Source organism: Haliotis asinina, chromosome 7 (genome assembly GCF_037392515.1).
Source record: "Haliotis asinina isolate JCU_RB_2024 chromosome 7, JCU_Hal_asi_v2, whole genome shotgun sequence".
In the NCBI taxonomy this organism is placed as follows: domain Eukaryota; kingdom Metazoa; phylum Mollusca; class Gastropoda; order Lepetellida; family Haliotidae; genus Haliotis; species Haliotis asinina.
Genome location: NC_090286.1, coordinates 30,385,720 through 30,404,164, shown reverse-complemented (window position 1 = coordinate 30,404,164; position 18,445 = coordinate 30,385,720). Strand labels below are relative to the sequence as shown.

Below are 18,445 nucleotides of genomic sequence, written 5' to 3'. Positions count from 1 at the left end.
AAGCATATGTTATTTCTGCCTTCAGCAAGTTTCATGGTTCGGACAAGAAGACATGCTTGGCTGAAGTCAAGAAAGGAAAGCTGGAGGTTGTCGTGACAACATTTGAGACATTCAGAGACAACATGGTCAGTTGAGACTTAAAAGTCAACTGCCCTCATTCATCCATATCCATCCATGGTACTATCACATTGTGTAGGGATTGTATAGATACCATAAGGTCACATAAATATCCTACAGTTCGGTACACTGTAGTGAAATCCAAAAATTTAGTATTTTTGGTTCTCCCACCACCATTTTATTAACCTTTAGATCTTTTCCAAAATGTCTAGAAAGCAAATCGTTTTTTCAAAATACATACATTTCTTTCAATCTTTGCTGAAAGGCCAGTATTTTTTGGAGGTACATTCTCATATACTGAACCAAAACTCTTTCAATCTTTGCTGAAAGGCCTGTATTTTTTGGAAGTACATTCTCATATACTGAACCAAAACTCTTTCAATCTTTGCTGAAAGGCCTGTATTTTTTGGAAGTACATTCTCATATACTGAACCAAAACTCTTTCAATCTTTGCTGAAAGGCCTGTATTTTTTGGAAGTACATTCTCATATACTGAACCAAAACAGACCGAAAAGGCCTTGTACCACAATATGCACCTCACCGTTGTAAGATTGTAACATTGTGTATTCTAAAGATGGTAACATTGTGTATTCTACAGCTTATCAGGTGCTCTGTTCGTGTTCTAGGAGCTGTTGGACTCTGTTGACTGGGAAGCTGTGATTGTGGATGAGGTCCACAGGATCAAGGTAGGTTCATGTGACAAGTGCTTCACCACATACACAGTCATGTAGGAGAGGAGGCTGAAGTGGTCATGGCACCCATTCATATCAGTCAGATTAAGGAATTCGAAAAGTGTTCATGCTCAGCCCAAGTCACAAAGTGAGTCAGGCAGACTGCATAATTCTTTTTCAAAAGAAGTCCTCCTAGCTCTACATGAAAGCATTGAAAGTGAGGTGCAACTTAGATGGCTAGAGTTACCTGCTCTTGGTTGTAGGGGCCCTGAGGACGCTTGTAGGGTGGTCTCCCAAGACAAATAACGTTTTTGTTTTGTAAATATTTCTATTTAAATATAGTTACAACTGCTGTAGGCTTTTAAATAGACATTTTGATGCTAATATGTACCCCAAGGAGGATCCTCTTCAAAGAATCCCTAACCTCTACAGGTTTGTATGAACAGCTGATATGTAGGGTGCCTGAAAGATGTCTGGTCAGTCAAACCAAGGAGATCAGAACCTTAAGAATCCAATTTTGTTTTCAGGTTTCATTATATTTGAAGCCCTTCACCCTTTCAAGAAAACTATTCAGTAAATTCAGTCAATGAAATCCTTAAACACGTAGATGTACTGAAGTCAATGCTTAGTTCGGACTTGTGGAATCCAATGTTTTGGGAGAGACTGGTATATGGGAATCATTTTCTGGATACATTGGACAAATAACGGAGAGAGTGGGTTGTCACAAATGTTTGATGTTTCCACTACAGGGACTAAAAGCACAGACAACTCAAGCCCTCCGTTGTCTGCACACAAAGAAGCGCTATGGCCTCACTGGAACTGCATTACAGAACAACATGACAGAACTCTGGTCTATCCTTGACTGGTAAGCACTAGTATAGTTAGGAGCGATCAGGGAAGTAGATGAGCGCTAAAACTTTGTTGGTGTAACGTGGGAAGTCAAGAGTAGAACTGGTTCCCAGCAAGCTTGTTGTAAGATGGGCTATTTAGGCACTGTCATTTGTATGACGGCTTATTCATCTATTGAATATTAATTCACCCTTTGATTGTTTATTCTAGACTTGATTATTTAGAGATAGCAGTCATATTATTGGATTGTTAGTGAGTGCATCGTTAAACAATACCATACACAAACACTTGTACTCTTCTGAATAGTGCTAACTAAGGCTAAATAACTTTAACTTTATTATTGTTGTAAGTTATGTCTTATGGTGTGGTCCCAGTGGCGATCTCGGGAGCTCAACTGACACATCCTTGCAAACTCAACCTTGACCTGTCTCAACCTAGGGGTATCTCAACCTCACAAAGACCTCGTAATGACTTCAGTTCAATTTCAGTTTGACTTATCTCGGCCAGGTTAAGAAGACTTATACTCTACAAGCTAGACCTGTACTCGACCACCTTGACCTGTACATCGACTTAATGTCAACCACATCTCAAGTTAATCTTGTCCTAAGTCGACTGACCTGACCTCTACTCGACCTGTGCTCAACCAGGGCGAATGGCTCCCAAGTCACTCAATTTTAGGTTGAGTCCAGGTCGAGTCCAGATTGAGTTTTGGTAGACTCAAGGTCAAGTCGAGGCCCAGTACAGATGGACTCTAAGATGAACACAGATCGACATGTCAGGCAAGCTTGACCTTCAACTCGACCCTTTTTTGACCCAACTTGACCTATTCTCAACCTGGTCTTGATCCCATCCCGGACTGATGGTCGAAAGGGAAGTCGGGGAAGATTTTTAAAATTTTGCAAAACGTTGATAGACCTGATCCTACCTGGCTCACCCTGACATGACCTAACTAATTCTGAAAATCGACCTCCTTTACCCCCATCGACCTTCAGGAGCATAAGGTCAGCAATGGGACCGCACCATTATGGAATTAGGTTGTCAGATTTGCTGACCTAGATGCATGTCATCATATCCCGTTTGTGTAGATCAGTGCTCAAGACGTCTATCAAAGGATTTTCTGGTCTGGACTTTTTATGACAGAATGTCATCATATAGCTGGTATAAGTTTACAGCAGGCTTGATATCAGATTGTTTTTAATGTATTCCCATAACCAGTGTATGAAATAGTGTCTGCCCGGCTGCTCACTGCTTGCTAGGTACTTAGCGGTCTTACAACTTTATTTTATAGCCAGCCCTGTGGGCCAAATCATTTTCCATGGGTATATATTTTACCATGTCTCTGGCTACGAATGATATTTTGAAAATGGTGTACAATTATGGTAGCTAGACGACGTCTGTATGTATAGTTCATGATCAAGCAAACTGTGACTTCCACAGATCAGCCTACCCTTTTATCTAACACTAAACGTGATTGGTCTAAACCATGCTTTCAGCGACCAAGTCGTTTTTGTTACATTTGCTGTTGCACATGTTTACCGTTCACAAGAAGAGTTACAAATTCTCTGTGCTAATTGCATGAAGAACATGTAGAGACCATTCTGGCCGAAGATACTGACCATTCTGACTTTGCCTATTTGTCTCATTCAGATGGCATTGACACTAAATGAATCAACAAGGACCACCAAGTTATGCTTTGTAAAATTTGCTTTTGCATGTGTTTAAGTTTACTGAACTATAAGTAATTCTTTGATAAGAGTATTTTAGCACCTTACCTAAGTTTCCAATTTGTAACACAGGGCTGTTCACATGTTCACAGGGCCAGCAAAATTTTTCAGTTATCAGCCTGGTGGGCTTTCTGGTATTTTTAGGAGTTTCATACACATTCTCTTCCCACAGAGGTTACTTGTCATATGTTCCTACAAACCTCTGTTCTATTACGGCCATTATTAGGGTTGTATTAGAACAGAGGTTATGTTGGGAGATATGACAAGTAACCACTGTGGGAAGAGAATGACACTGCCATAACTTTTAAACACGATTTGCATTTATTACTTGGATGTTACCGAAATTAATTTCTTCGTCTTCGTTCCAAGGACCAAGGTTTTTATGCCTCCTGTGGTTGGTTTTACACCACAAGCTGGAGGTGAGAGTTTAGGAAGCCTAACGCAGGACACATAGAACCACTTAAACAATGTGATACTGCTGTTGTGATGCTTCTGAGGATGTTTTAATCTACAACTGTAAAAGAATTGAGAAATTGGAAATAAGTTCTTGGTCAGATCTCACTGTACTGACAAGGTGTGTGTCCATGTTCCAGGGCCCAGCCGAATGTGATGGGTGGTCTGTACGAGTTTGAGACTGATTTTGTTCAGGTCATTGAGCGAGGCCAGAGACATGATGCCACAAAGAGGGAACTTGCCATGGCCAGAAAGAGTAGGTCCAGATGAGATTCAGTTTGCTCAGCTGTTATAGCTGAGACTAGAAAGTTTGAATGTTTTCCGGATGAGACTGGACCATTGCTGACTCTTGCGTAAAAGACTGTTAGCTCAGTCACAACTAAGATTTTGTCACACGTACAAAAAGAAAGCGCTGCAGAAAAAGCGTAAAAAGAGTTTGAGTACTGAGTACTGAGTACTGAGTACCTGGATGATATCTCAGATTTCGTGACTGGTTTGTTTCCGCATGCGCAAATGATAGTTTAATTATAGACAGGTCAACTAAGGTGAAGTCATTTTTACTTCATTAGAAATGTATTATGAAAAGAAATGAAACACTTTGAAGGTTAATCATCTGCCAATGGTAGAAATGGTAAAAAACTATTAGGATGGAAAAATAACGACGCCAATGTAGTCTCTATATCTTGTCTCATAACACTAATTAGTTTATTGTCATATTTGTATGATTTTGAAAATTACTAAAAGAACACACGGTCTGCTTATATTTATAGTAAATTTCTAACATGACTGTAACATTTAAACATTGTATAGACTGCCAGTGTGGATCATATTTCACACACATACGCGGTCTAGTGTGCGTTTTTTGTCATATAGATTCTGCTGAATGGTACAATAAATAAATTAAAACAAAGTGCAAATAATGATTGTAAAACAGACTAATTTTATAGCAACAATGTCAGGCTACTACCTTGTTCAGGAATGTATCCATCAATATCCACATAAAAGAACGCTATTCCATTCATCTGCAGCTGGTAAATCATCCTGCTCTGTGTCGTGTTTCTAACAACAATCTAATTTACGAAAAAGTGACACATTGATTCAGGTCTTTCACACTGGTGAAAACCTGATAAACCTCTCATTGGTCACCCAAGATAGCACACCTGGCAACTAATTGTATGATGTCTGCCATTGTAAGTAATTTAGTTAACCAATAATGAGCAATCAATCAATCAACACAATGGTGGTTAATTCTTTGAAGGGAGGATGTGGTTTTTACACTCGCACTTTACGACAGGGTGTAGTCAGTATAGATTAGTACATCAACACACACTGCCTTTTGACAAATCCGCTGTAGAAGATAAAAGTAATTAATCAATCAATGTGTTATTGGTTAATCCTTTGATCGATGTTTGTTTTTGTAACTCAGCTGATAAACCCTCTTGCATCACTTACATGCACATACTACATAACATACAATACATTTGCCATTACAGACCTTAATTTATAATGTTGAGTATTTACTGCAGACAGGAGAAATACCAAATGGGAACCTTTGTTGAGTAACCTGAGTGGTGTTACCACTAATTATACCTGTTATAAATTCATTAACTGACCACCAAGAGAATGGTGACAAATAACACGTGTAGGTTTACACCATCAAACGAGTTACAGCAAGGAGATGTAATCTCTGTGTTGCATGCAGTCTGAAAACACTTATGGCTCGAAATAGTTTTGAGGATACCAATGCAATTTTGTGACATAAGAAATACATACAGGCATTTGCTGTATGCTTGGGTAAATTAATAGGTGTAATCAGTTTCGTTACATAAGAAAATTTTCAGATTTCTCTACCAATGACAAAATCATTGTTTTTAGTTTAAGAATTCAAATAAATCAACTGTGTGTTTTTATTATCATAGATAATAAACCAGGGTAGCTACCATAGCTACCAAAATTTACGTATGATATTTGCTATCACAGCTGGGCCAACACTCAAACGTATCTGAATATAAAGCTTTGCAATCTTTCGGACTGAAACTAATGGCTTGCTATGTGCCTGTAGACATCATATTTTTGCATAACATGATTTAATATCAAGGTAAAAAACACAGAAATAGGATCAAATTGGATCAGTCATTATACCATCCAAGCATCCAAAAAAACCTACACTGCTGGGATACTTTGTTACAATTAGACAAGGAATACCATGGATATCTTTAAATAATGGCATATGATGGGCATCCAGCCTCCTGACTGTTTAGGGTGAAGAAATTCTGCTAAGGTGGACCAGAGCCCAGCCCATTTGTCCGTCATGGTCAAGGGAACGGGCGCTGAATAATTTGCAGTTTGATTTCGTAATTAGACTGTTGGCGAGAAACATTATTCACTCCGCATCAGTGCCCCTTTAAGCATTTTTTATTTCTGAAACGGTTTGTAATAGGAGGACTGTTCACAAGTTAATTGTAAATGTTTGAGGGATGTAAAAAATTATTATTAAAACAAACAGATATCAGTAACACTCCTGTTTGTTCCAGAAAAAGAAGAATTCTCAAACAAGCGGACTAGCATGATGATCAGAAGAACCAAAATGATAATTGCCGACCAGCTGCCAGAGAAAGGTAAGTTCTAGGTGTTAGGAGGATAAAACCCAAAATGATAATTGCCGACCAGCTGCCAGAGAAAGGTAAGTTCTAGGTGTTAGGAGGATAAAACCCAAAATGATAATTGCCGACCAGCTGCCAGAGAAAGGTAAGTTCTAGGTGTTAGGAGGATAAAACCCAAAATGATAATTGCCGACCAGCTGCCAGAGAAAGGTAAGTTCTAGGTGTTAGGAGGATAAAACCCAAAATGATAATTGCCGACCAGCTGCCAGAGAAAGGTAAGTTCTAGGTGTTAGGAGGATAAAACCCAAAATGATAATTGCCGACCAGCTGCCAGAGAAAGGTAAGTTCTAGGTGTTAGGAGGATAAAACCCAAAATGATAATTGCCGACCAGCTGCCAGAGAAAGGTAAGTTCTAGGTGTTAGGAGGATAAAACCCAAAATGATAATTGCCGACCAGCTGCCAGAGAAAGGTAAGTTCTAGGTGTTAGGAGGATAAAACCCAAAATGATAATTGCCGACCAGCTGCCAGAGAAAGGTAAGTTCTAGGTGTTAGGAGGATAAAACCCAAAATGATAATTGCCGACCAGCTGCCAGAGAAAGGTAAGTTCTAGGTGTTAGGAGGATAAAACCCAAAATGATAATTGCCAACCAGCTGCCAGAGAAAGGTAAGTTCTAGGTGTTAGGAGGATAAAACCCAAAATGATAATTGCCGACCAGCTGCCAGAGAAAGGTAAGTTCTAGGTGTTAGGAGGATAAAACCCAACGAGGGACACATTACACCATGTATACTCCAAATCATAATGTGACAATAAATTTGTCTCACCAAATGTTTAAATCTCTCATTATGTAAATAAATTCACACACACTGAAATTCAATCAATTATTTTACTTATGATGTGGTCCTTACAAGTCGATATGACCACTGGTTCACAGTTCACTGACTGCCGTGGATGCTTTATGGGTGGGGTATAAATGTTTTATTCTCCCTCCCAAAGATTTGTTCCTCGCTTGGGCAGTGTACGTTCATGTGAACCAATAGTGATGGATATTCTTACATGGAGGAGGATAAAGAGGTTTTCATATGACTCACTTACTCTTCTCTATCCATCAGATGACAATGTGGTGTTTTGTAAGTTGATGCCACTCCAGGAGAGTGTGTACAGAGCGGTGCTGGGTCACCCCGACATGAGTCTCGTTTTGAGAATGGATGACCCTTGTGACTGTGAGAGCTCAAGAACAAGAAGCAAATGTTGCTACAAGGTAAAGTCAGCTGTCAAGACACTGTGAGATGCTGTTTACCCCTCTTCTCCCTTCATTATGTGCACATAACTGTGATAGCATCAAATGATTGATGAAATGTGTCTTCATAACTGTGGAATAACTGTAGATGTTATTATCCCCACAACAACGAAGTTGTGGGATATAGAAACAAGTTCCGTCTGTCCATCCTTTTGTTATCCCCCCGTCCGTCCATAATCATTTTGTTTCCGGAGCAGAACTCAGAAACCGTTCAATATTTTTAGACCAAACTTGATAGATATAGTAATCTCAGCCTATGGTTGTGCCTTTTGCTATTTACTGATTTTTGGCATTTTTATTTTTTTTGTTTTTCCATGGAACATTTTGGTGTTAGTCGTATGGTGGGGTGGGCTTCCGGAGCAGAACTCCAAAACCATTCAATATTTTTCTGCAAAACTTGGTAGATCTGTCAGTCAGAACCTAAAGTGGTGCCTTTTGCTATGTACAGGTTTTTGTGATTTATTATTTTCTTGGTTTCCATGGAAACGTTTCAGACTTAGTCTCAAAATGGAGGGGTGGGCTTCGTTTCCGGAGCAGAACTCAAAAAACATTCAATGTTTTTCTGCAAAACTTGGTAGATATATCAGTCAGAAGCTGAAGTGGTGCCTTTTGCTATGTACAGGATCTTGTGATTTATTATTTTCTTGGTTTCCATGGAAACATTTTGGACCTAGTCTTAAAAGTGAGAGGTGTGTTTCATTTCCAGAACAGAACTCAAAAACTTCTTAATATCTGTTAGTAAAACTTTCTAGATGTTTGGCAGACCCCAAAGTGGTGCCTTTTGGTTTTTGAAGGTTTTCGTGATGTATTATTTTCTTGGTTTCCGTGGAAATGTTTTGAACTTAGTCTCAAAATGGAGGGGTGGGCTTCGTTCCCAGAGCACAGCTCGAAAACCATTTCATATCTTTCAACAGATCTTGGCAGATATATGACATTGTGACTTTGCTGGTTACAGATATATGGCATTCATAATTTTCATGAATTCCATGGAAACAATTCAAACTTAGATGAAAAAAACAATTAGTAACTCTGAGATTATTTGTCCTTTCAAACATTTTGGGGCCGGGGGGATATGTCATCTTCTGATGACTCTTGTTTGTGAGTCAGTCACACTTTTTCTAAAGTATAATTTCTATTCATGATAGCTCAACCAAACTTGGTACTTATGTGAACTATGATCCCTGGATGTGTCTTTTTGGGTTTAGACCCAGATATAAATTGTACTTTTTGCTGTTTCCATGGAAACAGGACTTAGGCTGTGACTATGAGCATGTTATCTTGTCTCCCTGGAGATCTTCCAAACTATACATGCTAGCTTCATCAAACTTGGTGCATATGTCAAGCATGATCCCAAGATGTGCCATTTGGGTGTTAGACCCAGGTATGAATTTAGTTTTTGCATTTTCCATGAAAATTGCGGTTTCCATATCAAGCATCATCCGTAGATATGCCGTTCAATTTTTAGACCCAGATACTAGTTATATTTTTTGCAGTTTACACGACTTAGCTATAGCTTGTGACTATGAGAATGTCATCTTGTGTGGATCAGATCTTCCAAATGGAACATGCTGCTTCATCTGACTTGGTACATATGTTGAGCCTGATCCATAGATGTGACTGTTCGGTTCATCTCTCACTCTCACACACACATGCACACGCACACACAGAGACATACGCACGTATGCTCACACACTATGCTGTGCAAGTGTTCAAAATTCGTGATTGTATGCAATCAGATTTAGTTGTGGAGTCAGCAATGAATTTTCATTTATGATACCTCAGTAATTTTTTTGCTTCAGGAAAACTAGAACTCTTCTAGATTGAAATGCTCAGTCATGTAATAGACATCAATAGTGTCTCCATTGCCATTATTGACAACAGACCAGCTAGCCATTAAATGTCTTGCGTGTTGCCAGCAGAGGAGGGATATTTGTGGCCCCACATTTGCTGGTATTAGTCAAATGATCTAAGTAGATGTAACATGTGTCCTAATTGGATAGAAAGAAGATTGATAATTTGTGTTGCGATTTTTTGCCACTAGGGAAAATGGCCGTATTAGAACAGATGTTCATAGGAAAATATGACAAGTAATCTCTGTGGGAAGAAATGTGTGGCCTTAAGTCATTGTTAAAGGGGGTTGGGTAAGGCGCATGGAGGGGGTGGTGTGTGTTCCACTAACTTGGTAGGGGGGTCTGTCTCGCTGACTTGGTTGGCAGATGTCATTGTATAACAGATGTGTAGATCGATGCTGATGTGTCTGGATTGTCTGGTCCAAACATGATTACTTAGAGGCCGGAAATAATAGTTACCTGCAGTATTGGAAGGGTTAAACATCAACCAATCTATGCCACAACATGATCATCACATAGTTGATTGTTTTGTGAAAGAGGATTCTGATCTTCAGACTTTGGGCAAAATTCACATGAAGACCACTATGATTGTGATATTGAGAACACATGTATGTAATAAGTTCTCTGGGGTCAGAACTTTTTTATATGTCCTTGATGTGTGCTGAGAAGTCAGAAACACAATGTCTGTGTTGAAGGTCTCCCCGGAAGGTCACAACATCACAAGCGTAATGTTCTCCTTCATGCATCTACTTCTGAAGACAGCCAATCACGTGGCTCTCCTCACACCACATGCCAACTCAAGTCTGCAGCAACTGAAGAGAACCAAGGAGGTGTGCAAGATTGCATTCAAGGACCACCCTCAGTTCCTGGAGCAGAGCAGGGAAGCATCTTTCCGAACATTGTCTGATCCAAAGTACTGTGGGAAGATGAAGGTTAGCTAATCAAACAAATCTGGTTGAGGAAACTGAAAACTTGAGAACATTAACATGTTAGGAATATTTGATTTAGAAAACAGCTAACACTAACAAGGTAAAAGTGACAAGAAGTTATTCGTAACTGAATGTTTTTTAAACTGGTAACTTTGCTGGTACGCACCACATGGTTAGCACTATCAGCAATGGGATTGTTCATAAACACACTGCACATATTGGCAGTCCACTGTTTGTTGTCATTGGATACATAGGACTATTGATGTTATGCTTTAGGCTTTGCAGCAACTGCCTGTCGACTAAAACAGGTTTACATTTACGATGCAGTAACTCTGTCGACTAAAACAGGGTTACATTTACGATGCAGCAACTGCCTTTTGCCTAAAACAGGTTTACATTTACAATGCAGTAACTGCCTGTCGCCTAAAACAGGTTTACATTTACGATGCAGTAAATATGATTTTTACCTATTTCTAATTACCGTAAGATGTATCAAGTCATTCAGATTCAAAGGAAAAACAACAGCCTCAAGGGCAAAATCTCACATGATTTTGTCCCCATAATTTCATTCTGATAGATAGATGGTACTGAGTTTAAGTCTTACAAACCCAGTACAGTATCAGTGTATTTAAGATGATGTTTGTGTCTGTATGATGTTGTGTCTGTCACACCAGGTTCTCCAGGGTCTCCTGTCTGTCTTCCACAAGACTCACAGCAAGGTGTTGGTGTTCTCCTACTCCACCAGGGTACATGCTTTTATTGTTAGACTTCTCAAATACACTGGCAGCATGGGTGACTCTGCCACGTAAAGCGGCTCCTTTGTGCAGAATTGTTTCCCCTAGATTTGTTGCGATCCTGTTTGTTTATGACTTCTGCCAGTTGTGATAGTACATTGTAGTTCACTTATTCAAAAACCTGCGGGCACTGGTTTCATTGCATTAGTTTCATTCATGTTTTACCAAGTTGTTAAATAAAGATGGTTGTAAATGAATTCCAGGAAGAATTCCCAAATTGTTAAATATTTCACCTTGATAATACAATACTTGATGAAACAATATTCATGCACTCAAAGGCATGCCGCAATAACGTGAAGCATTCATGAAGATGTGTTGTTGGGATTTACCAAGTAATGAAAGCCACTCAAGAACACCAATTTAATTATGAGATTGCTCAGAATTATGATATATGTTGCACAAATGTCATAAGTGTTCAGTGATGAAAAGTAATGAAGGTAAGGCTTGTTCTTGGTTCCCCTTTTGCTCTAAGTTGTTGTTGATAATTTATGCATTTTATTTTATAATGCTGGATCATTTGTGAACATGTGAGCACAGACTGTTTTCGTTGTATTGTGACAATCAGTGTACATATTCCACCTCTGTAGCTGTTGGATATCCTGGAACAATATATCATCAGTGATGGACATGAGTATCGGCGCATCGACGGCACCGTCAACAACCGCCGCAGGATGGATATTGTTCGCGAGTTCAACAAGGACCCCAACATCTTTGTCTGTTTGATATCTACTAAGTAAGTTTCTGATAACCTTTTGTCAGCAATTTTCTACACATGTACTAGGGGGATCAGCAATTTTGTACATAATATTATTTGAAAATGATGCTTAAAAAGATATGGAAAGGGGTCCACTGATTTTCTCCATGGGGTGGCGAGCACTCACCTTGTAGATTATATACACTGTACATATTGCATCTATTTTGTCACACTGTCATTCATCTTTTAGGTTATTTATCTTTCTATTATCTGTGCATAATTTCAGAGCTGGTGGCTTAGGCTTGAACTTGACTGGTGCCAACAAGGTGGTGATCTTTGACCCCAACTGGAATCCAAGTCATGACCTCCAAGCTCAAGACAGGTGAGTGGTCTCCCTTGAGTCCTTTCTTGTCAAACAGATTGTCTTAAAACTAGATACAAACTTTATGGCTTCAAACAAAGATGGAATGTCTGGTCCAGACTTGATTAATTACAGTCTGACACATACCAAAATATCGCTGAGTGTGGCTGTAAACTTCAAATGAAACATTTATAGATATTGTTTTTCGTTTCCTGTTTCAGAGCGTACAGGATTGGCCAGAGAAAGAATGTGAATGTGTATCGCCTCATATCTGTAGGTACAATAGAAGAAAATATTTACCTGCGTCAAATGTACAAACAGGTATGTTGTTTTGGCTTGTTCATTGGGATTCTGGGTAAAAGTAAGTCAGCACCAACCCATGCTGGTCTGAAGAAGCAACTAAATGGATCGGGTGATCTTAGTTCTGTGGGCTTAAATATGGTAATGAATGAAATATCTATTGTTCTTATTGAGTTTTCACACATTCATATTTGGATCGAATTGAACTTAACTTTCCTTCCTACAGCAACTAGGAAGTGTTGCCGTTGCAAGTGAGAATGCAACGCGTTTCTTCCACGGTATCCAAGGTGACCGCTTCCACAAGGGGGAGCTATTTGGGGTGAAAAATATGTTCCAGATCCGCACAGGGGACTCATGTCTGACTATGGACATTCTAGAGGTACGTGGAGGATGCTTGGAGTGAGCAACCATTTTGGTTTCCATGATAAGGCTTAATTATCCTAATTAATGTTGAACTTAATGACTAAATTTATGGACTGGTATTTTATTAATGAGGGACGGTAGTGTTGGTGTAACGACTATCATATTCTGACCCCTTTCTCTATTTTATGTTACTTTTTTATTTCTCATGGCCCTTTCCTTCCCCTGTAATAGATCTGTGTCATTTTTGCATGACACTCCTCCATCTAGTTGTGATCAATTTTGACAAGATCCCCCTTTTGAATTTGCCATTATTTCATGCGCCTCGATCACCATTCGTAATGAATTTGTCCATGTCAAAGACCACTGAATTACTTCCCAGCTAATATCACGTAGCTGGGCCAGTACTGGCATCGTTCTGGCCTGGTCCATTGGTACTGGCATAATGGACGACAATATAGAACCAGCACTGGACCAGTGATTGTTTTCCGTCAGTAACCCATTACAGGCCAAACTGTACTGGGCCATATATGGGCGGTTACTGTAAATATTGCACTGCAATACTGTACCAGCCCAGTACTTGCCAAGTACTAGCCCAGTATAGACAGTGCACTTCCTGTCTGGTGAATTGTGGGTGGTCATCTCAGGACCATGTCATCTGCTTGAGACATGGCCAAAAGGTAGAATGTGACATTTTCCACATTTCTGAATGTAAATTGACTTAATGTGGCAAGAACAAGTAACAGTATTTGTTTAGAAGAACTCATAAAGACTTTTTCAACTGAAGTTAACTGTTGAGCTGAATTTTGAACAAAAACATGCCACATGAATTTTGCTGGGACAAGGCCATTTCAAACATGCGGTGTGTGTTAGGATGTTAGATCATGACAAACCTGTTGCCTCGCATTCAAAAACATAAATTCAATAAATGGCCAAGCTTACAGTTTTTGCTTGATAACCATTCATACTTGATAAACCATCACAAGACTGCATACTGAATGAAACTTTGAAAATTCTTTAAAAAAAAGATTCTATCAGGTAAATTGAATTTTGAAACTTGAAAGAATAACAAATAATGTTTTGATCTTGTTTTATGAATTAAAAGCATGTAGACAAACTTGTGTGTTCTTGTTTTGTTTTTTTTCTATTTTACTGAGTTTCTTTTGGTAACAGCTTGTTTTAAACAGTAGAAACTGTATTAAACTTAACCAGGCTAGTTCCAGCCAAACTGTAAAGGGCCAATTTCCAACCATTACAGCTGTGTACTGGGCCATGTTTCTTGGCCTGTACTGGGCTAGTTCAACGCCAGTGTGCAAAATAGTACAGGCCCAGTTCCGGGAATGCCTTAAACACGCCTAATTTCTTTAAGTGTCTGACTTTACATCTACAGTTCTGTATGTATGGCTTACATCTATCCTTGTGTATGACTTTACATCTATCTATGTGAATGGCTTTGCATCTATCCAGGTGGATAGTTTCATATCTACAGATCTGTATGACTTTACATCTATCCATGTGTATGACTTTTCATCTATCCATGTGTATGACTTTACAGGACCACATCATACCAAAAGACGTTGAAATATGGTTCTTAGGGCTAGTTTACGTGTCCACTACTCTAAAACTATGGCCTGTATATTGACATTAAAACATTCACTCTCACTTGTGGTTTCATTTCACCATTCCAGAGAAATCAGAAGGTGGAGACCGGTTTACGTGGGTTCCAGGTGTCAAAGTACATAGCGCCACCATCCATCGTCACAGAGGAGACAGTTGAGGATGAAGATTTTTCTGATAACGCTAACTTGGAGTCAGACGATGAGGAGTCTGAAGATGCACTCAGACATCTGCTGGGCTCAGACAATGGTAGGATGTAATACAACATTTACCAACTCCTTGACTCAACTACCCAGCTGCCTGATTGACTTGGAAGAACTTACCTTGCTTTGAGGGCACAACTCTTTTTCTTAGGGATCATTTATATTCTGGGCATTACATTTGGTATCAAGAAAATGTATCTTGAAGTATTGTATGTTGAGAGTTTTAATGTATTTTATGGTGTCACAGACTGAGATTTCTATGGATGATACTGTATGGTACACTGTCACAAATATCTTCTACAATGCAACATCATAACATACATAAAATCAAAATTAATGCTGAATTGGGGCAGGTGAAAACAGGAACAATAGAACACAAGTGGATGTTTTAAACTTTAGAGTTGAATCTCATCAGTATTGTGCAATGTTTTCAGTTTACTGTAGTTTAAAATTTTGTTCTATGTTCTTAAAAAATATGCAAAAAAGTTGTTTGTGTATGCCATTAAAAGTTTCTTCAGTAATACCCATTTTTGCAAGGTAGCGACCAATATCAAACTTTCAGTATAGAATAATGTCTTTAGGTACAATGACACAAATAGTGTCTTACTTTCAGATTCAGGTTTGGATATAGCATCACCACCTCCTTCACCACCAAGTAAGACTAAACCACAGGCGTCTGTCAAAAAGAGATCAGCCCAGAGAAATACAAAAACTGCCACAAGACATGAAGTAGTGAAGGAGTTGTCTACCCCTGATGCATCTGTCAATCAGTCCTTTACATCAATCAACTCAGTGTTTGGTAATACCCTGTATATATTGAAATATGATTTGCACAACCTGTATTTATTCAGAAGATAAACATATTGTTTTCTGTCTAGAGCAAAGTAACCAAAACTTGTAACACCATTCCAATTTTAACAATTGATTATATTTTTTTTGTGACTAACATTGAGTCAGTTTTGCTCTCAAGGTAAGAAAAACATCCCAAAATTTAAAGATTCTCAATCATTTTATTCATTAGTCAGTACATATTATGTAAACTTTTAGGGGGGCAAATCTACAAGAAATGAAGAACTTCCTTATGTTTCTTGATTGTGTATATCACTATCTGCCTCCAGAGAAATGTGGTGTGATGCATGTCCACGAAAACCCCAAGGTGGTAGGCGCATCTCGAGCAGAGAATTACATGTCGCGATGTGCCATACAAGATGTGTACGAGCTACACCAGAACTCACAAGCTCCCGCCATGGAGGTTGATCCTTACTCGGATGTAAATATTTTCACCAAGTTTTTATATTCCTTTCTCAATTACGTCTGTCCATTTTTTCCATGTTTTTTTTTTTTACATCAGATTCTGAAGCTTGGCATTTCTGGTGCCAGAAATAATGTCACATTATATTTCCCACAGGAACCTGATCTGATATATCGAAGCTTGCACTAAATCTGTCTCAAAGTCATTTGATCTATTCCTTACATTTTGGATATATGGCAAACGGTGTTTATGCAAAGATTGTGCACCACTTTATATAAAAATCTCTAATGGAAAAAACTGCATTCAGGTGCTATACAATGCTAAAAGTAATTACTCATTATTTGTTAACACGAAAGACAAAAGGAAATCGGTGACATCTGTTTTGGACACATATGTAGAGATATTGTTTGGTTAGCCAGTTACTGGCCATTGGGACACCTGCAGCTGTTTAATCATTATGATATTATGTATGCACAATTTCCTGCAGTTCTTCACAAACCTTCAATACATTCTAACATACATACTGCTGAAAGGGGTAGCCTAGTGGTCATCAAGGCAAAGACCTAGGTTCAATTCTCCAATGGGTACAATGTGTGAAGCCCATTTCTGCCGTCCCCTGCCATGATACTGTTGGAATATTGCTAAATCAGCACAAGACTAAACACTTACTGATGCTGAAAGGCCATACTTCTTGAAGAAACATTTGAGTTTTTCAGCTCATTTTAACTTTGCATTTAAAAATAATTTATTTGTATTGAAAGCAGCAGTTAATTAGTGAGTGTCTTTTCGTCAAAATCATGAAAGCCACTTTCATTATATTTTGTATCGGTGTGAGGGGAGTGTGGTTTCTATTTCAATCTGTTAGAAACATTGGGGCTAAAGCTTTTAGTGTTTTATTTTCTGAAGATCCAAATACATTAAAACATCTGAAATTTGTTAGGATTGTGTTTTTGTTTACACCTGTTATGAGCTAATGAGCAAATTTCCCATGAACAAGCGGGTAATCTTCAGAGCTCTTTGGGTGTGTATCTTTCACCATGGATAACCAATGTCTTCAAATGTTTATGACAAGTTGGTTCTGCTTTTACATCAAGTTGTATTATGTGATAATTGTGTAGTATATTACTACGTACGTTGCTTTAGTCCAGTGAGGACGAGACGCCAACCCCTCCCCAACTGAAGAAGGGTGGAAGCAGAGGGCGAGGTCGTGGTAGGAAGGCTGGGCCTGATCACAATACCCCAAAAGCAATAGAACATGGGTCATGTAGGGTTCTGATTGGCCAAACACCAGCAGCCATCAGAAGGTGAGATGATTTATAGTATTTCAAAATATGTTTTGAAGTTTATGAACTAAGGGCAACTTTTGTTTTATTTCTGACATTTCTATTATTTCAGGCTTTTCGGATGAAAATGTAAAATTGTCAGAAGGGAAAAATGATATCATAACCCTGATATCTTTTTTTATAGGAATGGTATATTTATATTCTTCTCAAGTGAGCAATATATCAGGTTTGTGTGTTTATTCCTTGCCAGCAGGCACTCTTTAACTGCATATATAATTGACAATGTACTGGTGAGGAAGACCAATCACTGTTAAGAAGTTTGTATAAAATATTAACAAATATTATAGTTTGCTACACAACATCCATTTACCATCAAGTGATGCAGCTATATGTTACGTTGTCTCAGAGGTTTTTTGAATTATTTCAAGTCTGTGATTCTTGCCTTCACATGGCAATGGAGTAGCCTAGTGGTTCACTCATAATGCCAAATACTCTGGTTCAGCTTCCCATATGTGTAGTTTGTGAAGCAAATTTCTGGTGTCCCCTGCCGTGTTATTGCTGGAATATTGCTACAAGCGATGTAAGACTAATCTCACTCACTCACTCTTGGCTTCACAGCCTGATTGGGTAATAGGTTAACTCACTTGTATGAAATACTTATCTTCTGTTTGTTAGACAACATTTTGCCAAGATGGCTGATTGTGAGTCAGCAGACCAGCTGGCTCTGGCAGAGACAATCCTCAGGGGTGATGCAGCATCACGACTACAGATGCTGAGAGAGTTCTATACCCAGGAGCACCCTCACCTGGAGGAGGTGGTCAATACGTCATTGACCATCATCAAGACTGATGAGAGCTCGGTGCTCAGCAGTAATGTTAAGAAAACCAACAGCGTCATAAAAGGTTTGTTGTGTTGCAAAGATTGATCCTTGGGTGAGGATTCATAACCCAGGTACAGGTCAGGTGGGTAAAGTACTAGATCCAAGTGTCCACAAGACTGTCTGGACCATTCATTAATTCAGAAATATAACTCATTGTTTACACTGCAACTTGATGATGTTAGACTATCCTTACAACTTTAATAAAG

General features: G+C 38.8%; 2 protein-coding genes across 2 annotated transcripts in view; both read left to right on the top strand.

Moving 5' to 3' along the window:
- LOC137290350 (AP-1 complex subunit mu-1) overlaps positions 1 to 18,445 on the top strand; it is a 190,511-nt gene that overhangs the window by 45,448 nt on the left and 126,618 nt on the right. The window lies entirely within an intron of this gene.
- Positions 1 to 18,445, top strand: part of LOC137290718 (DNA excision repair protein ERCC-6-like 2) — a 35,941-nt gene that overhangs the window by 14,775 nt on the left and 2,721 nt on the right. Inside the window, exons 11-27 of the mRNA XM_067821810.1 lie at positions 26 to 125; positions 744 to 803; positions 1,538 to 1,653; positions 3,955 to 4,070; positions 6,349 to 6,432; positions 7,529 to 7,677; positions 10,262 to 10,498; positions 11,170 to 11,241; positions 11,877 to 12,022; positions 12,270 to 12,365; positions 12,566 to 12,665; positions 12,871 to 13,023; positions 14,693 to 14,870; positions 15,438 to 15,623; positions 15,943 to 16,094; positions 17,220 to 17,380; positions 18,035 to 18,261. Of these exons, the coding sequence (XP_067677911.1) occupies positions 26 to 125; positions 744 to 803; positions 1,538 to 1,653; positions 3,955 to 4,070; positions 6,349 to 6,432; positions 7,529 to 7,677; positions 10,262 to 10,498; positions 11,170 to 11,241; positions 11,877 to 12,022; positions 12,270 to 12,365; positions 12,566 to 12,665; positions 12,871 to 13,023; positions 14,693 to 14,870; positions 15,438 to 15,623; positions 15,943 to 16,094; positions 17,220 to 17,380; positions 18,035 to 18,261 (2,333 nt within the window). The remainder of the gene's footprint in view (positions 1 to 25; positions 126 to 743; positions 804 to 1,537; positions 1,654 to 3,954; positions 4,071 to 6,348; positions 6,433 to 7,528; positions 7,678 to 10,261; positions 10,499 to 11,169; positions 11,242 to 11,876; positions 12,023 to 12,269; positions 12,366 to 12,565; positions 12,666 to 12,870; positions 13,024 to 14,692; positions 14,871 to 15,437; positions 15,624 to 15,942; positions 16,095 to 17,219; positions 17,381 to 18,034; positions 18,262 to 18,445) is intronic.